The sequence below is a fragment of the Pholis gunnellus genome (assembly GCF_910591455.1).
Source record: "Pholis gunnellus genome assembly, chromosome: 16".
Classification (NCBI taxonomy): Eukaryota; Metazoa; Chordata; class Actinopteri; order Perciformes; family Pholidae; genus Pholis; species Pholis gunnellus.
In genome coordinates this window covers 2,298,505-2,318,935 of record NC_136543.1, presented here as the reverse complement: position 1 = coordinate 2,318,935, position 20,431 = coordinate 2,298,505, and the positions used below count along the sequence as shown (strand labels likewise).

General features: G+C 41.2%; 1 protein-coding gene across 1 annotated transcript in view; it reads right to left on the bottom strand.

The window, feature by feature from the left end:
• The window catches only part of col28a1a (collagen, type XXVIII, alpha 1a), a gene marked incomplete at both ends in the record, with an annotated part of 32,963 nt that extends 13,245 nt beyond the window's left edge, over positions 1-19,718 (bottom strand). The window contains 21 exons of the mRNA XM_079176482.1: positions 383-451; positions 2,413-2,484; positions 2,852-2,920; positions 4,809-4,880; positions 4,973-5,041; positions 6,274-6,342; positions 6,431-6,499; positions 6,606-6,674; positions 6,949-7,017; positions 8,142-8,210; positions 8,306-8,374; positions 8,476-8,529; positions 11,956-12,000; positions 12,095-12,139; positions 12,461-12,487; positions 13,146-13,190; positions 13,289-13,342; positions 14,990-15,049; positions 15,290-15,310; positions 16,754-17,319; positions 19,592-19,718. Coding sequence (XP_079032608.1) covers positions 383-451; positions 2,413-2,484; positions 2,852-2,920; positions 4,809-4,880; positions 4,973-5,041; positions 6,274-6,342; positions 6,431-6,499; positions 6,606-6,674; positions 6,949-7,017; positions 8,142-8,210; positions 8,306-8,374; positions 8,476-8,529; positions 11,956-12,000; positions 12,095-12,139; positions 12,461-12,487; positions 13,146-13,190; positions 13,289-13,342; positions 14,990-15,049; positions 15,290-15,310; positions 16,754-17,319; positions 19,592-19,718 — 1,809 coding nt within the window. The remainder of the gene's footprint in view (positions 1-382; positions 452-2,412; positions 2,485-2,851; positions 2,921-4,808; positions 4,881-4,972; positions 5,042-6,273; positions 6,343-6,430; positions 6,500-6,605; positions 6,675-6,948; positions 7,018-8,141; positions 8,211-8,305; positions 8,375-8,475; positions 8,530-11,955; positions 12,001-12,094; positions 12,140-12,460; positions 12,488-13,145; positions 13,191-13,288; positions 13,343-14,989; positions 15,050-15,289; positions 15,311-16,753; positions 17,320-19,591) is intronic.
• Positions 19,719-20,431: the final 713 nt, after the last annotated feature.

Genomic DNA, 20,431 nt, shown 5'->3' with positions numbered 1-20,431 from the left:
GTAAGGGCAGGAACGTTACTTTCCATTCATTTGGAGCACATCCAAAACGTTGTTTGTAATCCCTCATTTTATAGCAAAAGGGTGTACACACAATGACAGTGAGCACACAAGGTGGAACAGGAAGTGGCTGCTGTGTGCTGTGTAAATAGACATTTACAGTAAACTGAGGGAGTAATCACTTTACATTTGTGCTCACTTCTCTTCCAAATGAGTTTGGTTAAAGATGTATTTTCTCTTTACTGTCTGACGGCTGGGGTTTCTTGCCTTGTTGGACCGGTTCGAATGTCAATCGTCACTCTATCACTGAATTAAACTCTTTAGTCAGGGTGTCTGTTTCATGTATGTGTGTGTTTGCGTTGACTGATTTACTAGGTGTGATTACCTTTGATCCTGGTAAGCCACGCCCAGCAGTTCCAGGTAGGCCCACCAGTCCCAGACTCCCCGGCTCTCCCTGAACAAAAATGTCAGTGAGATGACGTTAAGCTGCCAGCACATAAGACCATGAAAGCAAAGCAAATATTTGTCATGTCGCTTTTGTCTCTAGGGTTAAATAAGGATGCTTTTATCAGTACAGGTTAACGTCACTTGAGCAATATTTTGCATTAACAACTGCTAACAGGTGGACATTTTGGCCAGAGTTCATTATTAAAATTCTGTTCTACCCGTTACATCTTAACATTAAACTAATTGATTCATGTAACACATTTGCATCGTAATATTTTTTTTTAGTGGGCCCTTAGACCATTAACAAAAACAATATTTTTCAATGAGTACTCTTTTAACTTAACTTATTTACAGATTTAAACACAACATAATTATATTTTAAGGGTCACATGGGTATTTAAAAAGTATTGAATTCATTGTAATGGAATTTAAACAGAGCAGAAACAGAAGTACTTGATGTAATACATGGGCACACCAATAAACTTCTGTAATGTGAAACCTTAAACTGTTAAGTTTAGTCGCATAGTTGATTATGACATTGAATTAATATTTTATGGCATATGGGGTTTTCTGGTCTAAGACCACTGTTTTTCTTGCAACTGGTTGAAAACTATGCATGTACTATTTGGCCCATGACCCATTGGATTTTTCTGTATATAGCCCTCAATCAAAAATGTTTGGCCACCCTTAAGTCTATGCACTTCAACTTCATTGTGGACGTTTCCAGCTGTTATGTGGGACTACCCTTAAATGACTCTTTCGAGTTCCAAACCTCTTCAACCAAGACCCTAAATGAACCATCCAACCATTAAACACGTCCTGATCTTTAACCGCTCTGTTTCTATAAAAGCTGTGAGAGCTTAACCTCTCCAGTGTTGGATTTCTCACCTACGTACAAGAGCAGTTGTGTGAACAAATGAACCTGTGGCAGTCGTACCTCAGTCTGTTGGGACTTGGCTTGGGAACTGGAAGGTGGCCAGTACAAGACCAGCACGGACCAAGAACAAAGTGTTGGCTGGTAGCCAGTTCTATTTCCTTGAGCAACATACTGAACCCTCGGTGGGCAGACCACGGCCGATGTGTATGTGTAAAATAAGAACTTGGAGCGAAATAATTTAATTTCCCTTCGGGGATTATTAAAGGGAACCTTCTTCTCATAGTACCTAGGGCAGGGGTCGGCAACCTTTACTATCCAAAGAGCCATTTTGCCCTATTTTCCACCAAATCAAATTCGTCTGGAGCCGCAAAAGCTATTTAATGTCAAATTGCTCGCCACATATCAAGCATTCAGGTAAGCCAGCATCGTTGGCAGTGAAAGCAAATTAAACTCACAGAATTAAACTCAGAATTAAACTCTTTATTTTCCTCCGTGACTTTTCTTCTTTTGGATTTATCCATTGATAGTCTACCGAGGGTGGAGGTGTGCAAATCATGATCAGTCAATTACAAGAAAAGGCGTTCTACGCTGAAAATGCAAGTGGCGGATCGCGTAGCGCGGCCGTTTTTGAACATATTACCATTTTGCTTGACAGAGTTCGAATCCAGGTTGATGCGATCTGTCCATAAATATACTTTCTTCAATGTATTTCTTCATACGTGGCTGTGATGTAGTGCTCACTTATACAATCGTAATTCCCGCAATATATATGAGATGTGGCTTTTAGATCTCCAGCAATCTGTTTGTGAATGTGTGACGAATCTGGCAACAGAGGCAGAAAACAGCTGCTTCTGTTACGCGAACAGAACACACGCACGGAAGGAAACCAGTAGGTTTAAAAACCAGTAGGACGTAACACCGGCACCCACTTCATGTGTGGACGGAGATAGTTTTGTGTGTTAAAACTCGTATTAAACGTATTAGTGTGGATGTAGCCTCAGGGAGCCGCAGCAGACGGGCCGAAGAGCCGCATGCGGCTCCGGAGCCGCGGGTTGCCGACCCCTGACCTAGGGGTAACCTATTCAACATACCTTAGCTCCAGCAGGTCCAACTGGGCCTGATGACCCTGAAAGTCCCCTAGGTCCACGGTCACCTCTGTCTCCCTGAGGAGAAGCGCATACACATGACGTGTTACATCTCAGCCCCTCTGCTACCGTAGCAGGAAGGTGTATTGTGCTGAATTCAAAAAGCATCTCTGCAAGTTAAATACAACTTAATCCAATAATCCAGATTCTAAAATATGACTGAGTGAATGAAGACTTTGACAGTACAGGTATGTAAATATGTACAATAACCACTTTGATTTCATAGTTACTATTTACGCACGTGTCCTAGTTTTTACAACTGTCATGTTTAAAAGAACCCACATGCAAGGGCCGATTAAACAGAAATGCTGAACAAACAGAAATCGGGTTATCCTCTTAGAGATTGGAAGTATACTTGGGGAGCAGCTGCACTGTGGCTGATTACCTTTTCTCCAGGGATGCCTTTCCCCGGTGCTCCCTCTAGGCCTCGCAGACCTGGGTACCCCATCTCTCCCTAGATCAAATAGCAGATCAAACAAACATTTCTAGCGTGTGACGCCTGTGAGTGGTGTAGTCTCTTTAGAGAAACCATGAAATTGCTTCTTTACTTCCTTGATATAGTGTCATTCCTGTTGAAACAAGATGCTGAGGTGGACACGTAATGCAAAGAGGGATTAATTTATGTTCACTCCTATAGGGCTGGGTATCTTTAAGGTATCACCTGAGATAACCCAGTATCAAATAGTATCCACACTTCTCCAGTCAAACAATACCTGCAATCTATCCTGTTTGTACTCTAGAAAAAAGAAAAATAAATACTGTTTGCATGGTGTTGAGCGCAGCCAATCACTGCAAACATTCTTTGATTTAATGCCACGTGGGATTGGCCCACTATCGCAGCTGCTTCAACCAATACAGCTCTGAACACAGAGATGTCTGAGGTGGCGGTTAGCAGATAATGGTGTTCGCAGTTAATGGTGTTAACAGCGCTAACAACAGCTACAGTGCTGACAGAGGTAACAGTTTAACCTGGGAGGGGGGGAACCGGAGGAGAGGCGCTACGTTTCTGTGGTAAACGTACGTACGTGGACTTCGTTATCAGCTTTAAGCGCTGGATGAGCGCTGGATGAGCGCTGGATGAGCGCTGTGCAGAGTGGCAGTGATTTGCTAGCCAGTGGGACACGCAGTTTACCATTAACATGATGGGTACCGAATGAAGTACTGTACACTCTATTGGTATCTGTATCACTTCAAGGGTACTAGTATTGATGTTGGCATCGTAGTTTGCATACCCAGTCCTTCTTTGCAGTGCATAATACGGTCACCAATTAATGTGGTCGGTTTCATTTCCTGTGTTCTCTCCTAACTTCAAGCTGCTACAGAGAGCTGCAGGGATGATGTATTTTTGTAGGCCAACCCAGAAGTTAGCATCACACTGGTTCCCGACAAAATCCCAATGAGATATTTCCATTGGATTTTGGATGATTGCAGAAAATAACTTCTGTGGCAAACAAACACTTATGATACTTACAGCTTTTTTTTGGCAAGATAATCTTCACAGATGAACACCACTTGTATGATTTTTGAAATGTAAATGCAAAAACCAGAAGTAAAAAGCTAACGCTAAAACTACACCATGGTCACGACTTTACGTCACCACCACGTTTAGTCATCTCATTTAGACACTTGTTACCAACTGACATTTTCATTTACTGATGTATTTGATGTGGTAGAAAACAAATCTCTCTAGCTTGTGTTAAACACAGACTGTATTTCAAGCATCTAACCAAAAACACATGAAAAAATTGGTAATGCAAAAATGTTGACTCATTTCCGGGTTTTAGGACTCGTTCCTGCATCACTGTATTTCTGAGTATCGTAAATAGTTAAAAGTCTTGGTCCTGATTGGTTCACACCGCCTGCTATACATTCATCCTGATTTTTAACATCATATCCACCACAGATATAGGTTTAAAGATACCATCTTTGGAGGAAAGATTCCTAAGGGGTTAGCTAGCTTACAACAAGCAGTACATCAGCTTGATGCTTCTATGGTGAAATAGATCAGAGCTAAAGAGGATAACTTTTCGGTACAATGATGCAGGTTTTCGAATTATGGTGACTTTTGCTTTGTTAGTCTGGAAGCTGATTCATACGTGTTCACACAACTATGTAATAAATAATACATATCTTATTAAGAATATCATTTCAAATACTCATCTCGTTACACAGTAATCGCCCATGTCATAGCTTCACTGTCTTCAAGTGATAGTTCTGTTATGTATTTTTATGACTACCCATTTCAAATATAGCAATTACCTAACTGTTTGTAATTGGTTCAACATCTGATCGTGACTCAATTCAGATTGAATGTCATTTTACGAAATGTGACCGTGACTCACCTTAGGCCCAAGAGCTCCGTCCTCACCAGGAATGCCAGGTATCCCAGCAGCCCCATCAAGCCCCGGCCCCCCCTAGAACAACACACATAATCTCAACACTTCTGGGTGCCACCCTGCTGATCTACTGGACATGTTTTGTTTAATGGGGACTTTGGTTGTCTTACCTTCCCTCCTGGTTCACCTACACCCCTCTCTCCCTGAGGTCCGGACTCTCCGGGATAACCCTGGTCGCCCTGGGAAACAACACAAATCACATCAGACGACCAGCAACGGAAAGATTCAAAAAGGTGTTTTTAGCGCTCCATGGTTGGCGTCAGGTAAATCTCATACTTTTACAACTTTGGTGGAAATTAAAATAACCACTGTGAGGAAATCCAGGTACAAAACTGGTGAACAATATCATTGCAAAACTATTAGGCTACCCACATTCTATGCTGTACACATCCATCACAGTTTGCAGACTGTCTGCCTGGTTTAAACCTTCCATACACTCAGTCGAGGGAACGGACAGATTCAGGGTGCAATGAGAGACTAAAACAGACGTCTTGGTGCACTTATGGTTTCAGTTTCACCTCAAAATGAAGTGATTCAGATAAACTGGCTGCAGGTTTGTGTAGCCTCAAACCTGTTCGATCATGTGACTGCTTTTTTTTGCAACATTGAATCTATTTTTAGTGATGTCACTCGAGAGTACAGAATTATGATAACTGTATTTTGTATAGTAACCTCTTAAACTGAAGAAGCCTTTTATATCAGGCTTTCTGTGATGATGAATCACAAGTGTCTGAAATCCCAATTTACTTTCTCACGAGGAAGTAAATTATTTACAGTTTTTATATCGGGAATAAATGGAAAATAGACTTGTACTTGTGTAGCGCTTTTCTATACGCGACTACTCAAAGTGCTTTAACACTACATGTCATCATTCACCCATTTACACACATTCATACACTGATGGGAGGGGCTACCGAGCAAGGCGCCACCTCAGGACTCTAACTAGCCCTTCATACCCATTCATACACCACAGGAACAGCTTACGGGAGCAGTTTGGGGTTAAGTGTCTTGCCCAAGGACACATCGACCTGGACTAGCGGAGCCGGGATGCCGCTCTATCCTAGTTGCCACAAAATAGTAAACGAGTGAACTAGGGCAAGGCCTGACTTTGTGTCCTGTACTCAATGCTTTGTGACTAAAGAAAGAACACTACTTTAGTAATTTTGCCTTTGTAAGTTTTGCAGCGGCCGCTGTGACAGGAGTATAGTCAGCAGTGGCGGAGAGCAACTAAGTATATCTATTTAAGTGCTCGCCCAGTCTTGCTTCAAAGCCATGTATTATAGTGTTTATTCTCTTTCATCATGAATATGAAATACATGTATAACTTACTTAATGTCTGTTTAACTTTATTCATGCTTCTAAATAATTTAAACGCCACAGTGTCAACTCTTTACCCATAACTGCTACTGACCTTTGGTCCCACTATACCCAGTCCAGGAGGTCCTCTGGGACCAGAAGGCCCAGCTGGCCCTAGGTCCCCCTACGGCCAAAGGGAAACATCAGAATGTAAAGTGTAGTTACACAAATAAAGGATAAACAGGTGGAGGGAACATTTTCATTGGCCTTGCCTTTTCTCCTTGCATGCCTGCCCCAGGAAACCCCACCAAGCCTGGCAGCCCGAGGGCTCCTGTGCTTCCCTGAGGGTTAGAAAGGTGAGAGGTCAGACAGGTCGTCCTTTACAGCACCACAGGTTTTCAGTAGACATGTGTGCAATCCAAACCATGTTTAACAGTTAACCCGTACCTTATCACCTTTGTACCCGACTCCTTGAGGTCCACGGCCGCCCTTGGGACCCTCATACCCCCTTTCACCCTGCAAGAAAACACAGTGGGAGGGTCAGGAGAACAGGAAGAGTAACACATCAAACTCGGTTTTACCTTAAGGCTCAAATCATACAACCATGTGCGATTCATAAGTAAAACAAAACTTTAAAACCGGTCTTTCTTCCCTCTATGGTTTTAAAACACCAATCATATTTGAAAACGCATTGTTTTTGGAAATGTTTCTCGCTGTCCATTGTCTTAAATAAAGGATCAATAAAATGACACATACTAGTTGTAGTGAACCAGCTTGTCCTGGAACTTACCTTGGACCCTGGAAGACCCTCACCTGGAAACCCTGACGACCCTTGCATCCCTGGTGGCCCTGCTGGACCCTAAACAAATATAGTAACTGAATGAACAGATATTTCAACATATTAGCGATCGTACTGGAAGCACTCTAATATTCACGCAACAATTATACAAGGCCAGTTGCTAGAAAAGCAGCTGTACTGCCAATAATAACATAGTAATAGTATCCTTTAGTGTATCTCAGCAGATAAAAACCAAACTATATGCTTGGAATGATCCCTTTTAGTTTGTGACTAAATTATTTTCTAAAGTTTGAGTGGGCTGGCCCTTTAAATATAATTACTATGGAAGCAAAGGAAGGCCATAATAATTTCAATTTTATAAGCAAGTGAAATGTAACCAATACCGACTACTATATGTTTACATTTGAATACCTGTTGTAATATCAGTTCATATTTAAATGAATATTTAACTTTGAAAATCAAGTCTGAATTTAATTAATGTAATTATAGAAATTCAGATGTCGAAAACTTCCTTTCAAATTTTCAAAGGTTCACAAATACAAATAAAACATAAAAAATAAACATTCAAGTTGCTCAAGAAGAGTTTGTCAAATTTAGATCTAAAACCTTAATTCAGGTCCTAAATCTTTCTTTAAGTTGGATTCAATTCAGACTCCACCGCTGAATGGAATCTATCAGACCTCTGTCCTGTCGGGATGATCCAAGAAATAAAGCTCAGATGGAATTGACCTTGGACACTGGAATTCACTGGAAGCTTTTTCAATTGCACCACTTAAAACAACCTCAACATTGTAAAGACCGGAATTTAAAATAGGTGAAAACACATTAATGGTTTCCAAAGTCAAATATGTATCATAGGGTCAGTTAAAGATTCATTATTATTCAACCCAGATTGCAATAAACATTCATTTATTTAAAACAACTGACACATGTAGATGTGTTGCTGATCAAATATCATGTCCGTTATACGGGCTTTACTTTGAGGTTGATCCCTGTTTTTTATGGCACACCTTCTTTAGCATTTGTAACAGGGTAGCGAGGAGGCTAACATGTCTCTGTCCCAAAATAGAAAAACTAATCTCCAATGCATGTATTGATAGAATATTCAGTGACAATATCTAAAATATCATAGCCTGAGTCATGACAGTATATTTCTGTAGTTTCACTTAGTTTTGTGAACTCACGGGTGTTCCTGGTTCACCCATACCCATTGGTCCAGAAGGACCTAGTCTTCCTTGGTTCCCCTTGTCACCCTGAAAAATGAAGTTTACAGAATAGAGATAAACTGCAGATGGAAGTAGGACAATGTTCCTTATTCAATCAAATTCTAAACCAAACCCAAATGTACCTTGGGACCAGGGAACCCAATGCCTTTATCTCCTGGAGGTCCAGATGCACCCCTCAGTCCTCGCTCACCCTGTTAGGGGAGGGAGGAATGAACAAACGTGCCTGTAGCTTCAACCTGTGAACAAACTGATTCATTTGCAATATTTGAAATTTGACTGCCAGTGTTCTTACTTTAGATCCAGATGTCCCTTCTGGGCCCTGGTCTCCAGGTCCTCCCCTGGCTCCCTGAGACAGGAACAAAACAGGAAGGGGCAATTCAATATATACAAACCACAAATAACATTAAAGCAATTTAATATAGAAAAACTAAACTCTACCATTTTAGTTTAGAGTTGAAATAACGGTAATACAACAAGGGTTGTTTTTATTTTTGTGTTTTCAGTTCCGCAGTGCTGTCACCACCAACTCTGTATGTACGGATGTATGTGTCTACTCTGATTCAGGGCTCCATTGAGCCCAGGTCCCTGTGGGGGTTTCTGAGAGCATCTTCGACTGCACCACAAGTGTAGTCATGTGTTATATGTGGGTTATTAAATATGGGACTAATGTGAGACGCAGATGCAGGATTACCAGATAGCTTCTTTATTCCACACATTTTCCTTTCCCTGTGAAAACCTGGATCCTACATCACCCACAATCCAACTTGGCAACAGTTGGAGCCTGAAGCCTCTACAGAGGCCCCGTGAACTCATTTCTTTCTAACTCCACAACCCCAGATTGTTTTCATTTTCAAATCTGTAGTCTTCAACCTCAACTGACCCTGACGCTGGTTTAGACTAGGGCAGAGCATGTTTAAATGTAACTTTTAATCATACATGTCACCTATATTCAACCTGTAAGACATTGGGAACAGCGTGTGTGGCACTGGCCTGTGAGCTGTGACTGCCCTCTGCTGGAGACTACGAGCAGTGTGACTGGACTACATGGACGTCTGCTCCACATGAAGCTCTCTGACACACAAAGTCGGTCCTCAAATGATAGAAATCTACAAAAGTTCAACACTATATCATGGAAAAGTCAAAAAATTCAACTAAAGCGTGCCGATAAATCATGTCACACAAATATCAAATTGTCAGGGCTTTTATCAGACGGTCAAAGATCTTTTAAGCCGAGTATTTATCATACATTGTGGATCATTTGTGATTTCATAATTCAAAGTTTAAATATTGTTGATGTTTTAAAAATAATCAGAGCTTTCAAATGCATTATCATGCAATATATCCTCACGACGGTTCGTATGATATCTTATGAAAAGTCTTTTCTTCGTGAGTTTTCCTACGCAAGCCAGCAACACGTGTGAACTTCCGTCTTCAGAGGAAAACTCAACAAACCTGCATGTTGACTGTGATAGATTACCTGACTACTGCAGTCATTTGAATGAATGCTGATTGTAACGTATTCCACTGAAGACAAGATATTAGTGGGTGTTAATGACTATAGTAGGAAAAGCACAGGAGTTACTGATACCATCAATGATTGCTCTGCTCTAATCAGGTGTCCCGGTTAACAAATCCTCCAAATAGTAACTGTCCTTTAGAAACAACACAAGTGTTTTTCGGGTATGATCCATCAGCAGTTACCAAGAGGTTACAAATCACTGCAAAATAAATCAACCTCATGATGTGACGAAGGTTAAGGTTTAGTCAGATTTAGGCACAACAATGACTTGGTTAGGTTTAGGGAAACATCATGGTTTAAGTTCAAATGTCGGATGGTCAGTCTTAAAGTTACGGTAAACTGAGATAACGCTCCCATCACTTCATTTGTGTAGGAGCTGGAGGTGGCATTTGTATTGTCATGGAGATGCTGCTTCATCATCTTCCTTCTCAGATCAAAATCTCTGCAGAGCAACGCCAAAGGGATTTGCACCAGTAACAGTGAAGTATAGACTCCGTGAAGTATAACTGTTAGCCACAGGACTCTTCAAACTGCACCATTTCTATTATAATCCTGTACTGTTCTGAGGGGCTAAACACAGCTCCATGCAGCATGCTTTGGAAAGTGGAATGTAAAAAAGATGTGATTAGAATTAAAATGGGCCAAAACATGCAAAAACACCAGCTGGTCCTTTAAATTGAGATAATGTCGTCGTAAAATGACTTTTCATGCTGCTGGAGCAGTGTATACGGATACTGTGACGGTGTATGCTTTGGTGCTCTAGGTTTATGAATACACTTCTGACAGTGTGTAGAGGTAGATTCCATGGGAACCAGAAGGACGTAAAACCTTATAGCACTCTGACGATTGGCTGCTGTTGTTCTACCGACATTGAAGGGGGCAACAAGCATTTAAGGAGAGAGGGAATGGATAACATGTGCCCAAATCCTAATCCTCTGGGACAACGTCTGCTCAAAGACTTCAACCAAACATTGCAAGCTTGGATTCCCCGCTTTGGAAAGGCTACATTAGGAGGGGGATAAGACCTAATCCACAGCTCACATTCCACAAGTGCAGAGCAGGAGATGGACCCGCAGTGTGTGGCTTTCACTGGGGGGGGGCGGCACAGGAATCTTTCAATTTGACCACACAGCCATTGAGGTATGAGGATGAGGGCTCATACGCATCGAGTTCACTTCACTTTTTAAGTTAAAACATGTCTCAGTTGGGTGTACTGCATGTAGTAATATCAGCCTTTAAAATGAAACATCTACTGTCATATCTTTTCAAATATGTAACCCACCTACTGCATGATACCGGTATGGAGTCACAGCATGGTCGGACAATAATGGTGGTTACAGTGCATACTCTCCAACGTTCACTGTTCACTGAGGAGCAGATTTACATTTCAATGTCCTCCATGTAAAGTTCAGCCACTTGTATGAGAGTTGTCTGTCATAACTCTGATATTATGAAGATATACTTGTTTGATTATAGATAGATTAAATTTATGATTTGAATCTAACTCATATACTATGGAATGTCATTTAGGTCTGTATTAAATAGAACAAAGTAAATACATACAGCCATGAAATAAATCCTGAAATAAATAAATAAATAAGGGAACAAAAAAGAAATGTAAATATATAAATGAGTAAATATAGTTCAATAAATAATTAAATAGTTTATTTTTATTTTTTTTAAAGAGGGACTTTTTCAAACTTTTATCTTTATATATTTCAGGGGGTATATTCAGGGGATATGTATGTTATATATACACACACATATATATATATATATGTGTGTGTCTTTCCCAAGGACACATTGACATGGACTGGAGGAGCCGGAGATCAAACTGACGATTTTCCGGTGGGAAGACCACCCGCTTTAAATCGGTATATATTTATACATATATATTTATAAGAAATGAAAATGAAATGAAATGAAATATATTTATATTTTTTTCAACATTTACTTAACATTCGATAACATTTTTGGACTTTGGATCCATATTTGTGAAACATTGTGTGTTAATGAAATTGGTTACCAAGATAGACTGCTTGAATATTTTTGGATTTCACAATGATCACAGGGCCTCAGATTTGTGTCCAATGTGAAGACATCTGAGCTAAGAGACAATCTGTTATAATGTGAAACCATTAACTGAGACATCAATATAATATAATATAATGGGACACCAATGTACTGCCTAGCCATTCATAAATGCAAAGAGTATTGGTAATGGGATAAAAAGTACAACAAAAATAACTTCACCTGCTCTCCTCTGGGGCCTATGGGGCCAAGAGGTCCATCTGTACCCTGAGGAGAGACATCAGTACAGTATCACTATGTGTACATACCAAAGAAGAAAAGTCATAGTATTGATTAAAAGTAAATACATATTGAAACCTACTTGTTCTCCCTTTTTCCCAGGGACACCACATTCCCCCTGTTCTCCCTAAAAAATACAAGCAGTAAAGAAACAGGTAAGTGTAGCCTTCTATAATGTGTATAGATATGGATATATATATATATATATATATATATATATATATATATATACAAAGTGTCTGACACTGTTCATAAGGTCTGCCGGCTTTGTAGTGTGAAACTATGACAACTGTCAATGTCTGTATGTATGGGATGTCCAAATCACAGAGCGCTTTAAACTGGTAAATAGTTGAGATATACTTGTTTTAACCCGGATTCGTAAGTGGTGAATCCTTGTGAATACAAATTGTATTTTAAAAATGATATCAACAATAAGAATAATACATACCCTTTCCCCTTTGCTGCCAGGTCGACCCTATAGAAAAGGAAGATTTCATTTAACTTATATCAGACACCAATATCTGTCCATCAACCATCACGCTTCTGTTATAGAAAGTTTCAGGAAATACACCTATTCTCATAGAGAGTGAGATAGAAATGATCAGGCCGCGATTAGCCTAGCTTAGCATAAAGACTGGAAACACGTGGGAGCTGTCCAAAAATCTATTTCTTGGGTGAAAACAGCTAACAGTAACTTTTCGAAGTCTTGTCATCACAATGAGGTCATCACAGCAGAGACCTTTATGTTACCATTAACCTGTTCTGACTGACTGTATCTAGCCAGAGATACTGCACAGAAGTACTGGGAAAATAATCATTTGATTCTGTTCTAATATGAATATTTGAGTATATTTTCTATGTGTGTAGAATGAAGGGGTGTTTTTCCCAAAGTGTTACACTAAGAGAAATAACCTAAAACCGAGGAGGAGGTCAAATCAGTCAGAATGACTTTTGCCTCGTAAATTGGTCCATTACTTCTTACCAAACTGCATTATTCAACATCATTTTTATGGTAAAACACTGAAGAAAAGATCGATAAAAATCCATTTGGAGCTCCCTCCATGCCTCTCAAAAGAACAAAATACCATACTGACCCAGGCCGGAGAAGGTCGAGAAAGATATTTAATGATTACCTCAAGGCCCTCCATTCCTGGACGTCCGTTAATGCCAGGTTCCCCCTGCAGTGACCGAGCCCAGACAAAACAGCACATCAAACAACATTTCATGGACTTTCTCTGTTACCAGCGCTGGATTATGGGAGACAATGGGGACTTACACGAGATCCCTTTGGACCCGACGCTCCATCAAACCCCGGCTCGCCTGGTTTCCCCTAGATGAAAGAAAAGGGAGAGATTGTGCCGAATGAGAATATTTGGGCCCCTTTTTAGTTTGGACTCGTGTATGTATAGGCAAAGGTGAGACGGGGCATACTCAGTGCGACCTGTCTGTAACCCCTGCCTAACATAAACCTCCACCTCAGTGCAGCAGGTTCTCAGATCTTCTCAGCCTGGTGTGTTTGCTCACGTTTAATCTTTCATCGTTGACCTTTGCTTCTTTCTAAGGGCCTCTCTACCAGTGAAAACAGCCCATTCAGCCGGGCCCCTGCACCACCTGCTACACTTACATTGTGGGAAACATTTCCTGCTCTTTCACATCTTTTTCTTATAGTACTTTGAATGCCGGCCAAATGCACCTGCTGTTTCGAGGCCCCCCAGCCCCGGGTGCTGAGGCTGGGAGAACCCCCTCCTTCGCTATCCAGGATCAACAAGCCACTGTGTGAGGCTTACTGGGCTCTGTGTGGAAGTGACTGTCAACCTGAAGCCAGCAGATACTACCACAGCTGGGCAGTATACTGGTAGAGAAATAGCAACCCAGGCTACACATTGGCATTGTGCATTTCTGAAAAAGCCCGGGATATGTGGAGCGTAGCGCTTCTGAACCAGAAATATGTTTCGATGTCAACCTTGTATCGCCAGGTTTCACCAGAAACGCACAATGTCACATGGTTAATGATGTGAAATGATTAGGCAACCAAACTACTCTGTTAAGGTTAGAAAAAAGATCATGGTTTGTGTTAAAATAATAATAACAATGTAACTAGCGTAACAACCGGCCTTAGCGACTTACGTATTGTCACGTAACAACTTTACTTACCAACTTTACGTAACAAGCGCAAAGTCAACATTTACTTTTGGTTTCACACGGGACACGTAGAGCGGTCTCCTGGGTGAAAGTCCTGTGTTTGTTTGACCCTCCCACACGCCCTTAGTGGACTTCTTCACTTGTTGTAGCCTATGATTATTATACCACGTAACTTTCAATAGCGGTCGCTTGCTCTGAATGCAAAAAGTAAACATTCAACATATTTGTGGTTTGCAGAAATGCCAACTTTTGACTGGATTAGCTAGATCAGCTAGTGGCACGGCTCAGGTATGGGGAGACTGGCCAGTTGGTCTCTGATACAAAACAACTACTTAATAAAAGATCTTCAATAAAATTCAGTCCAGATATTCAGGATCCATTGAGGATGATACTAGGGCTGGGCAATATGACCTAATTCTATGTCCACATAGTTGGAATAAACAATCCCAACTCAAGGTCCACTTACTAGCTTTTTCACGACACGTTGATTTTGAGCGTAGCCAACAAGGATGAGAAGTCCCGAAGGTGCTGTGTATGTAGTCATAAGAGCTACTACGCTCACATATCAACAGCCCCATCTCCATTCAGTCATGAAGACCATGGCATATGTGGTTGAGATCTAGAAAAGGCTGGTTAGTGGACTTTGAGTTGGGATTGGTTTGTAAAACTGTGATGATATAGATTATACATTACATTACCTGGCCCTATTTTTGATCTGGTAGTACATGGCGATCTATACAATAATATTTTTGGAGAAATGAAACTCAGATTGTGTTTTGGTGTAAGCACATAAGGACGATGATTTACAGCGAAGGAGCTACTGTAATACACTCACCGTGCTTCCAGGGTGACCCCTCTCCCCCCGCTCACACAGACAGCTCTTTGGCTGCGGGCACTGAAATAAAGACATTGGGGAAAAAATAAAAATATAAACTAAATCAACAATGTGCTTTAGATACAAAGAAAAAAAAGAAAAAAGGTGAAATAATTAGAAGGTTTTTGTCAAGGCTCTTGAATTAGTTTCATGCACAGGACAACACTGTTCTAAATTGCAATACTACCCAAAATGATGAAATGATGAAATGTGAGTGAATAATCACTGGGGTTATATTAGTGAACACCTCACAGTACTTACCCCAATTTTGACAATTGTGTTCTGAAAGAAAAAACAACAGTTACTCACAGTCCAATCCTGTAGAAATCGAAGTGCCTTTACTTTCGCGTTAGTGCAATTGAATTGGTCTGAATGCTCCCTAACCTTGAATCCATACTTTTCACATACCCCGGCTCATTGACTGCACTTCACTTTACAACCTTTACAACTCTTCTTCACTTCCCTGGAGTCAACACGAGAATCGAACCAGAGTATATTTCACTGGCATGACTGTGAGTACGCCGAAACCTGGGTGAGTTTTTGAGTAAGACTGTAATTCCCCGATGTATGACTTGATACTAACTTATAACATTACTAGCATTACCACCAGCAAAATGCTTTCGCTAATTAAAACCATACTTTACTTCATAACCGCGGTAGTTATGTCAAAGCAAACCACTAATATGCCTATTTGGAAATAACCTCCACTAAGGGAATTTCACCGATGTCTCTCACCGCAAATAACCTCAGACTTTGCTTTTTAACCCTTTCTCTAACTGGGAATGTTGGTATTGGCAGTGGTAGAAGAAGTAAGCCTACTCAAAACATTTTTCCTAAAGTAAACTAAAGTGTGGGTGACCCTGTGGAGAGCAGGGTCGCTCTTCAATCAGAGGATCGGCGGTTCGATCCCCGGCTCTGCTAGTTGCATGTCGATGTGTCCTTGGGCAAGACACTTAACCCCAAAATTGCTCCCGTAGCAGTGCCTACGGTGTGTGATTGTAGTATGAATGGACAGTCCTGATGGGCTGGCACCATTCATGGTAGCCCCTGTCATCAGTGTATGAATGGATATGAATGGGTGAATGGCATGTAGTGTTAAAGTGCTTTGAGTGGGAAAGACTAGAAAAGCGCTATACAAGTACAGACCATTTAAACTTATAAACTATTAGTAACGCTCAGTAAAAGTACACTTCACTCATAACTCAGTTATATTGGGGTACAATCAATTAGAATAGTGGTATGATTAAATCTTTTTCATAACCAAACAGCATAATAACAATTGCTTTTATTTGGAAGCTCCCAGGGCCAGGTTGTCTGTTTTTTTCATCCTGTGAACCAATGTATTTCACCGGAGTTTCTGAGTGGCTGCAACTTGTATGTGTGACACAACTATGTCATGGCTGGTGTTTTGCTGAGTCACAAAAGGAAGCGCAGTGTTGAGTGTGAAGCCAAGCATTCGGCCGCCCCGAACGAGCATATTTTCAACAGGCACTGCAATAGTGTATAATCCTACGTTATGCATCTTTGCTTTCATAATGTATCTATATATATTGTTTATCTATATTTCATCAGTTCTAATTGCTTATTTCATGGCCTTCTGTCGACACTCTGTTTTCTCCATATGTATGCCAGTAGATTTGCGAGTGCAACAACATCATCAGTGAAACTTCAGACTACTCTGTAGACCAATAACCCCGATGCAACCCTGACACAGACATGACTGACCAGTTCATTGAAGAGTCTGTCATCCAGCTGGCTGTCAGTAAGGCTGAGGACGTGCTGCTGCGCGGGGGCGCTGGCGATGGATCTTAGTCTCGCACCCATGGAGCCGTCCCTCGGCGGGCCCGACAGCCTGATGGCAAACACCCTGATGTTGTGCCGTTTGGCCTCAGAGGCCGCTGTCACAGCGCTTGGGCTGCGTGGGTGGTCCGCTCCGTCCGTCATCAACAGCACCACCCTCAGGCTGCTGGAAGACGTCTCACGGCCGAACAACTGGGTGGAGTTGGTGATGGCGTAGGCGGAGTAGGTGCCGTGGCCGATTAAGGTCATGGAGGCCACGCGGCTCTGGAAGACGTCTAGGTCCTGCCAGTCCCTGAAGTTGTGTTCCACCGACACAGTGCTGCTGTACTGCAAGGCGGCCAAGCGCAGACGCAGACGCCAGCCGGCCGACTGCAGTTGCAGGAGCTTAGTGCTGAAGCGCAGGACGAAGTCTTTCTGTCGCTCAAACAGCAGAGATTTGGCTCTCTCTGAACTGTCCACGATGAACATGATCTCCACCGGGCAGATCATGGCTAGGTAGGAGCCAAAACACAGCCGGATTACATTCTAATTCAACCAGTTAGAGCAGTGTCAAGCAGCTAGTGCAGTGACACATTAAAACTTCTACAATTAACTTCTACCTGCATGTTTCAGAGAGCGGTATGCTCTATTGTTCCACCAGCAATGGTACCTTCACCCATCCAACACTTCAAAAGAATTTCTTTCCAGGAGACAAACCCTTTCCGCAATGATGAGACATCTCTAAAACTAATGAGTGGATTTTTTCAATAGAACCTCTCCACCAATAAATTGGCCAATATTATCTGATCACATTTAGTTTTTCTCTCAAAAAGGACATATTCAATTTCAGGTTCATGCGAACCCAGAGTTCAGACCAGTTCTTACACACTTCTCTGCGCTTCCATTAGAGCGGTTACCCACCCACAAACCCACAGAGACTGTCTGCCCCACGGCCACTTCAATTCATGAAATCAAAAGTAAACAGTTGAGGAGTTCAACAAAATAACCTAATCCAAGTTAATACAACAAAATGTGATAATAAAGTTGGACTCTTAAATGTCAGATCTCTGTCATCAAATGTCAAATTAATAAATTATTTAATATCAGACAATCATATTGATTTATTTTGTCTGGAAAACAATACAGCCAATTATATTTGTTATAGTGTATCGCGACCAAGGTCTGTATTCTCAATTCATATCTGAATGATCAAGTTCAGTAAAGTAATTATTGTCTGTGATTATAATATGCATGTGGACATACAAATGATAGCCTTCGTACTGCATTTATCTCATTACTAGATTTGATTGGCTTCTGTCAGAGAGTACAGAAATAATTTCTGCATTTGTTCTGCATTGTTCTGGCATACGGCATTGAAATACAAAATGCAATAGTCTTTCCAAGGCGGCAACCGCCGGTTCTGCCGAGTGAAGCAATAAGGAAGTGTCTTAAAACTTGCATCCTCTCTACTGACCAGCAGGGGGCGACTCCTTGCATGTACTTGAATAGAAGTCTATAAGAAAATGACCCTAAAAATGGCAGTCCACAAACCAATAGGTGAGGTCACGATCACTGCGTCTACTTCTTATCTACAGTCTATGGTCTTTCCACAGAACCCTCTTTTGTCGGACAATTATTTAATAACTTTAGAATTCTTATTACACACGTTATTAGGCCTCCGACAGCATCTTCCCAAAGGCTTGGCGCCCACTCTCCGGTTCCAAAGGTTTGAGTAAACAGTGTTAGCTCTGTCAGCATTTCTGCCGCAGTTTGCACTTCGTTAGTTAGCACCGTTAGTTATAAGCCGCCGGTTGGCCGTCGACATGTTGAGAGCCATGAAGAGGCAATTGAAATGCTCCCGATCTCGGATCGGGCACCTTTAAAAAAACAGTTTCTGAATACGGGCTGTGTGCATTTATCCATAGATTGAGCGTCATTCACAGTAGTTATATAGCACCTAGACCTGCTTTATAATTATACAAGACACGGAAATATCACATTCTACAACATAGGACCTTTAAACATCGATACGGGTATGGCCTTAAAAAGCCAGCATTGGAAGGGCTCTAATTTTCAACAATGATTATGGTCCCAAATCAAATCAACAGTTCAATGCACAACAGCCAGGATAGACATTAGAGGCACAGCTGACTGCTGGTAGTGTCAGGGTTTACATTAAGCACGATAATTAGGAAACTGCCATAAGGGCCGGGGTGTAACATTTAATCAGTGTCGACTCTGCTGTAAATCATAGCATTATGGTATATTCTAACGCATACTCCTTTAAATCCAACGTAGAGATCAATATTTTTATTTGATTGACATTTTTCTGCAATTTTATTCTGAAAGACATTATGTCTATTAATTGCTTTTAAAGGGGACATAATCAAAAACTCCCTTTTTCAGTGCTTACCAACCAACAAACTGTGGCCCTACATATGTCACATGCGGGCTCATTAGAAAATACTGGTAAAATACAGGTATATTCAGACAGACAGTGTGAAAACATTAATATGGTTTTTGTTAAAGTATGTAAACATGTTCTAGTAGAAACCCCAAAATACAAGTATGCACCTGAAAACAAGCATGCCAAGTCCCCTTTGAGTCCTTTAACACACGTATGTTTAATCAGTCACAAGACTCTGTGTTGAGATAATGTAGATATTGCAATAAACAGACTTTTTTTTCCACCAGACGTCATCAGTGACTCTAGGATAACCTATGTACTGTATCTTTGGACAAGGTGATACATTGAAACATTGTATTGCTATTCAAAACACTTACTTTTGGCCTCATTAATGATGACCTGGTTATCATCTCTCTGTCCTTTCCTCTTTCTGCTTTGACATGTGGTTGGACTTGAGAGGGCCAAAGTAAGGATCAGAACCTTTGGGAGCCACCGCGTAGTCATTGTTCAGTCCAGCTGCTCAGCCTGGAAGAACGTAGAGAGGATTACAGCAGCATTAGTGGTATATGATGCTACTCTGAGACTTAATGGACAGCGCCAGTCTTTTGCAGCATCACTGGTCGGCAGTGATTTCACATGGACACAAGAGGGAGACAGGACCGGCCTCAGGTGAATTCCCTCATCCTATCTGCTCCCTGTCACAGCTGAAGTCCCAGCTGCTGTTTGACATCATCACTATTACCTCTGCCTCTACGGCTACATCTGCTTTTACCAACCACTACTACTGCCACACCTACCACTATGTACTACTGCTAATACTAGTGTTGGTATTGTGAATGCTTCTCAGACATCTACTGCCAAAACTACATCCCAGTGCTGCTTGTAATTATACTAATACCGCTGCTGCTAGTATATTGTAGCAGTTGGGTTGGACAATAGGATGGTACATACTGTGAGACAATATATATTTATTTTGGAAAGCTTTTTTATTCTCTGGTAACTATTCCTTTAATAGTTCTGCTTGTGTGAGGCCAATATAGGCAAAGGGAAGGACAAATTTGTGTCACTATTTTATTCTATAGGATTTTTGCATATTCAAAAATTCCTGTGTGGTTAGCCAGACATCTAAAATATCTCAATTGATTTCATGCAATACATACATGCATGCAATACAGGATTTTATTCATATCACCCACCCTTACTATTAACACCACTAC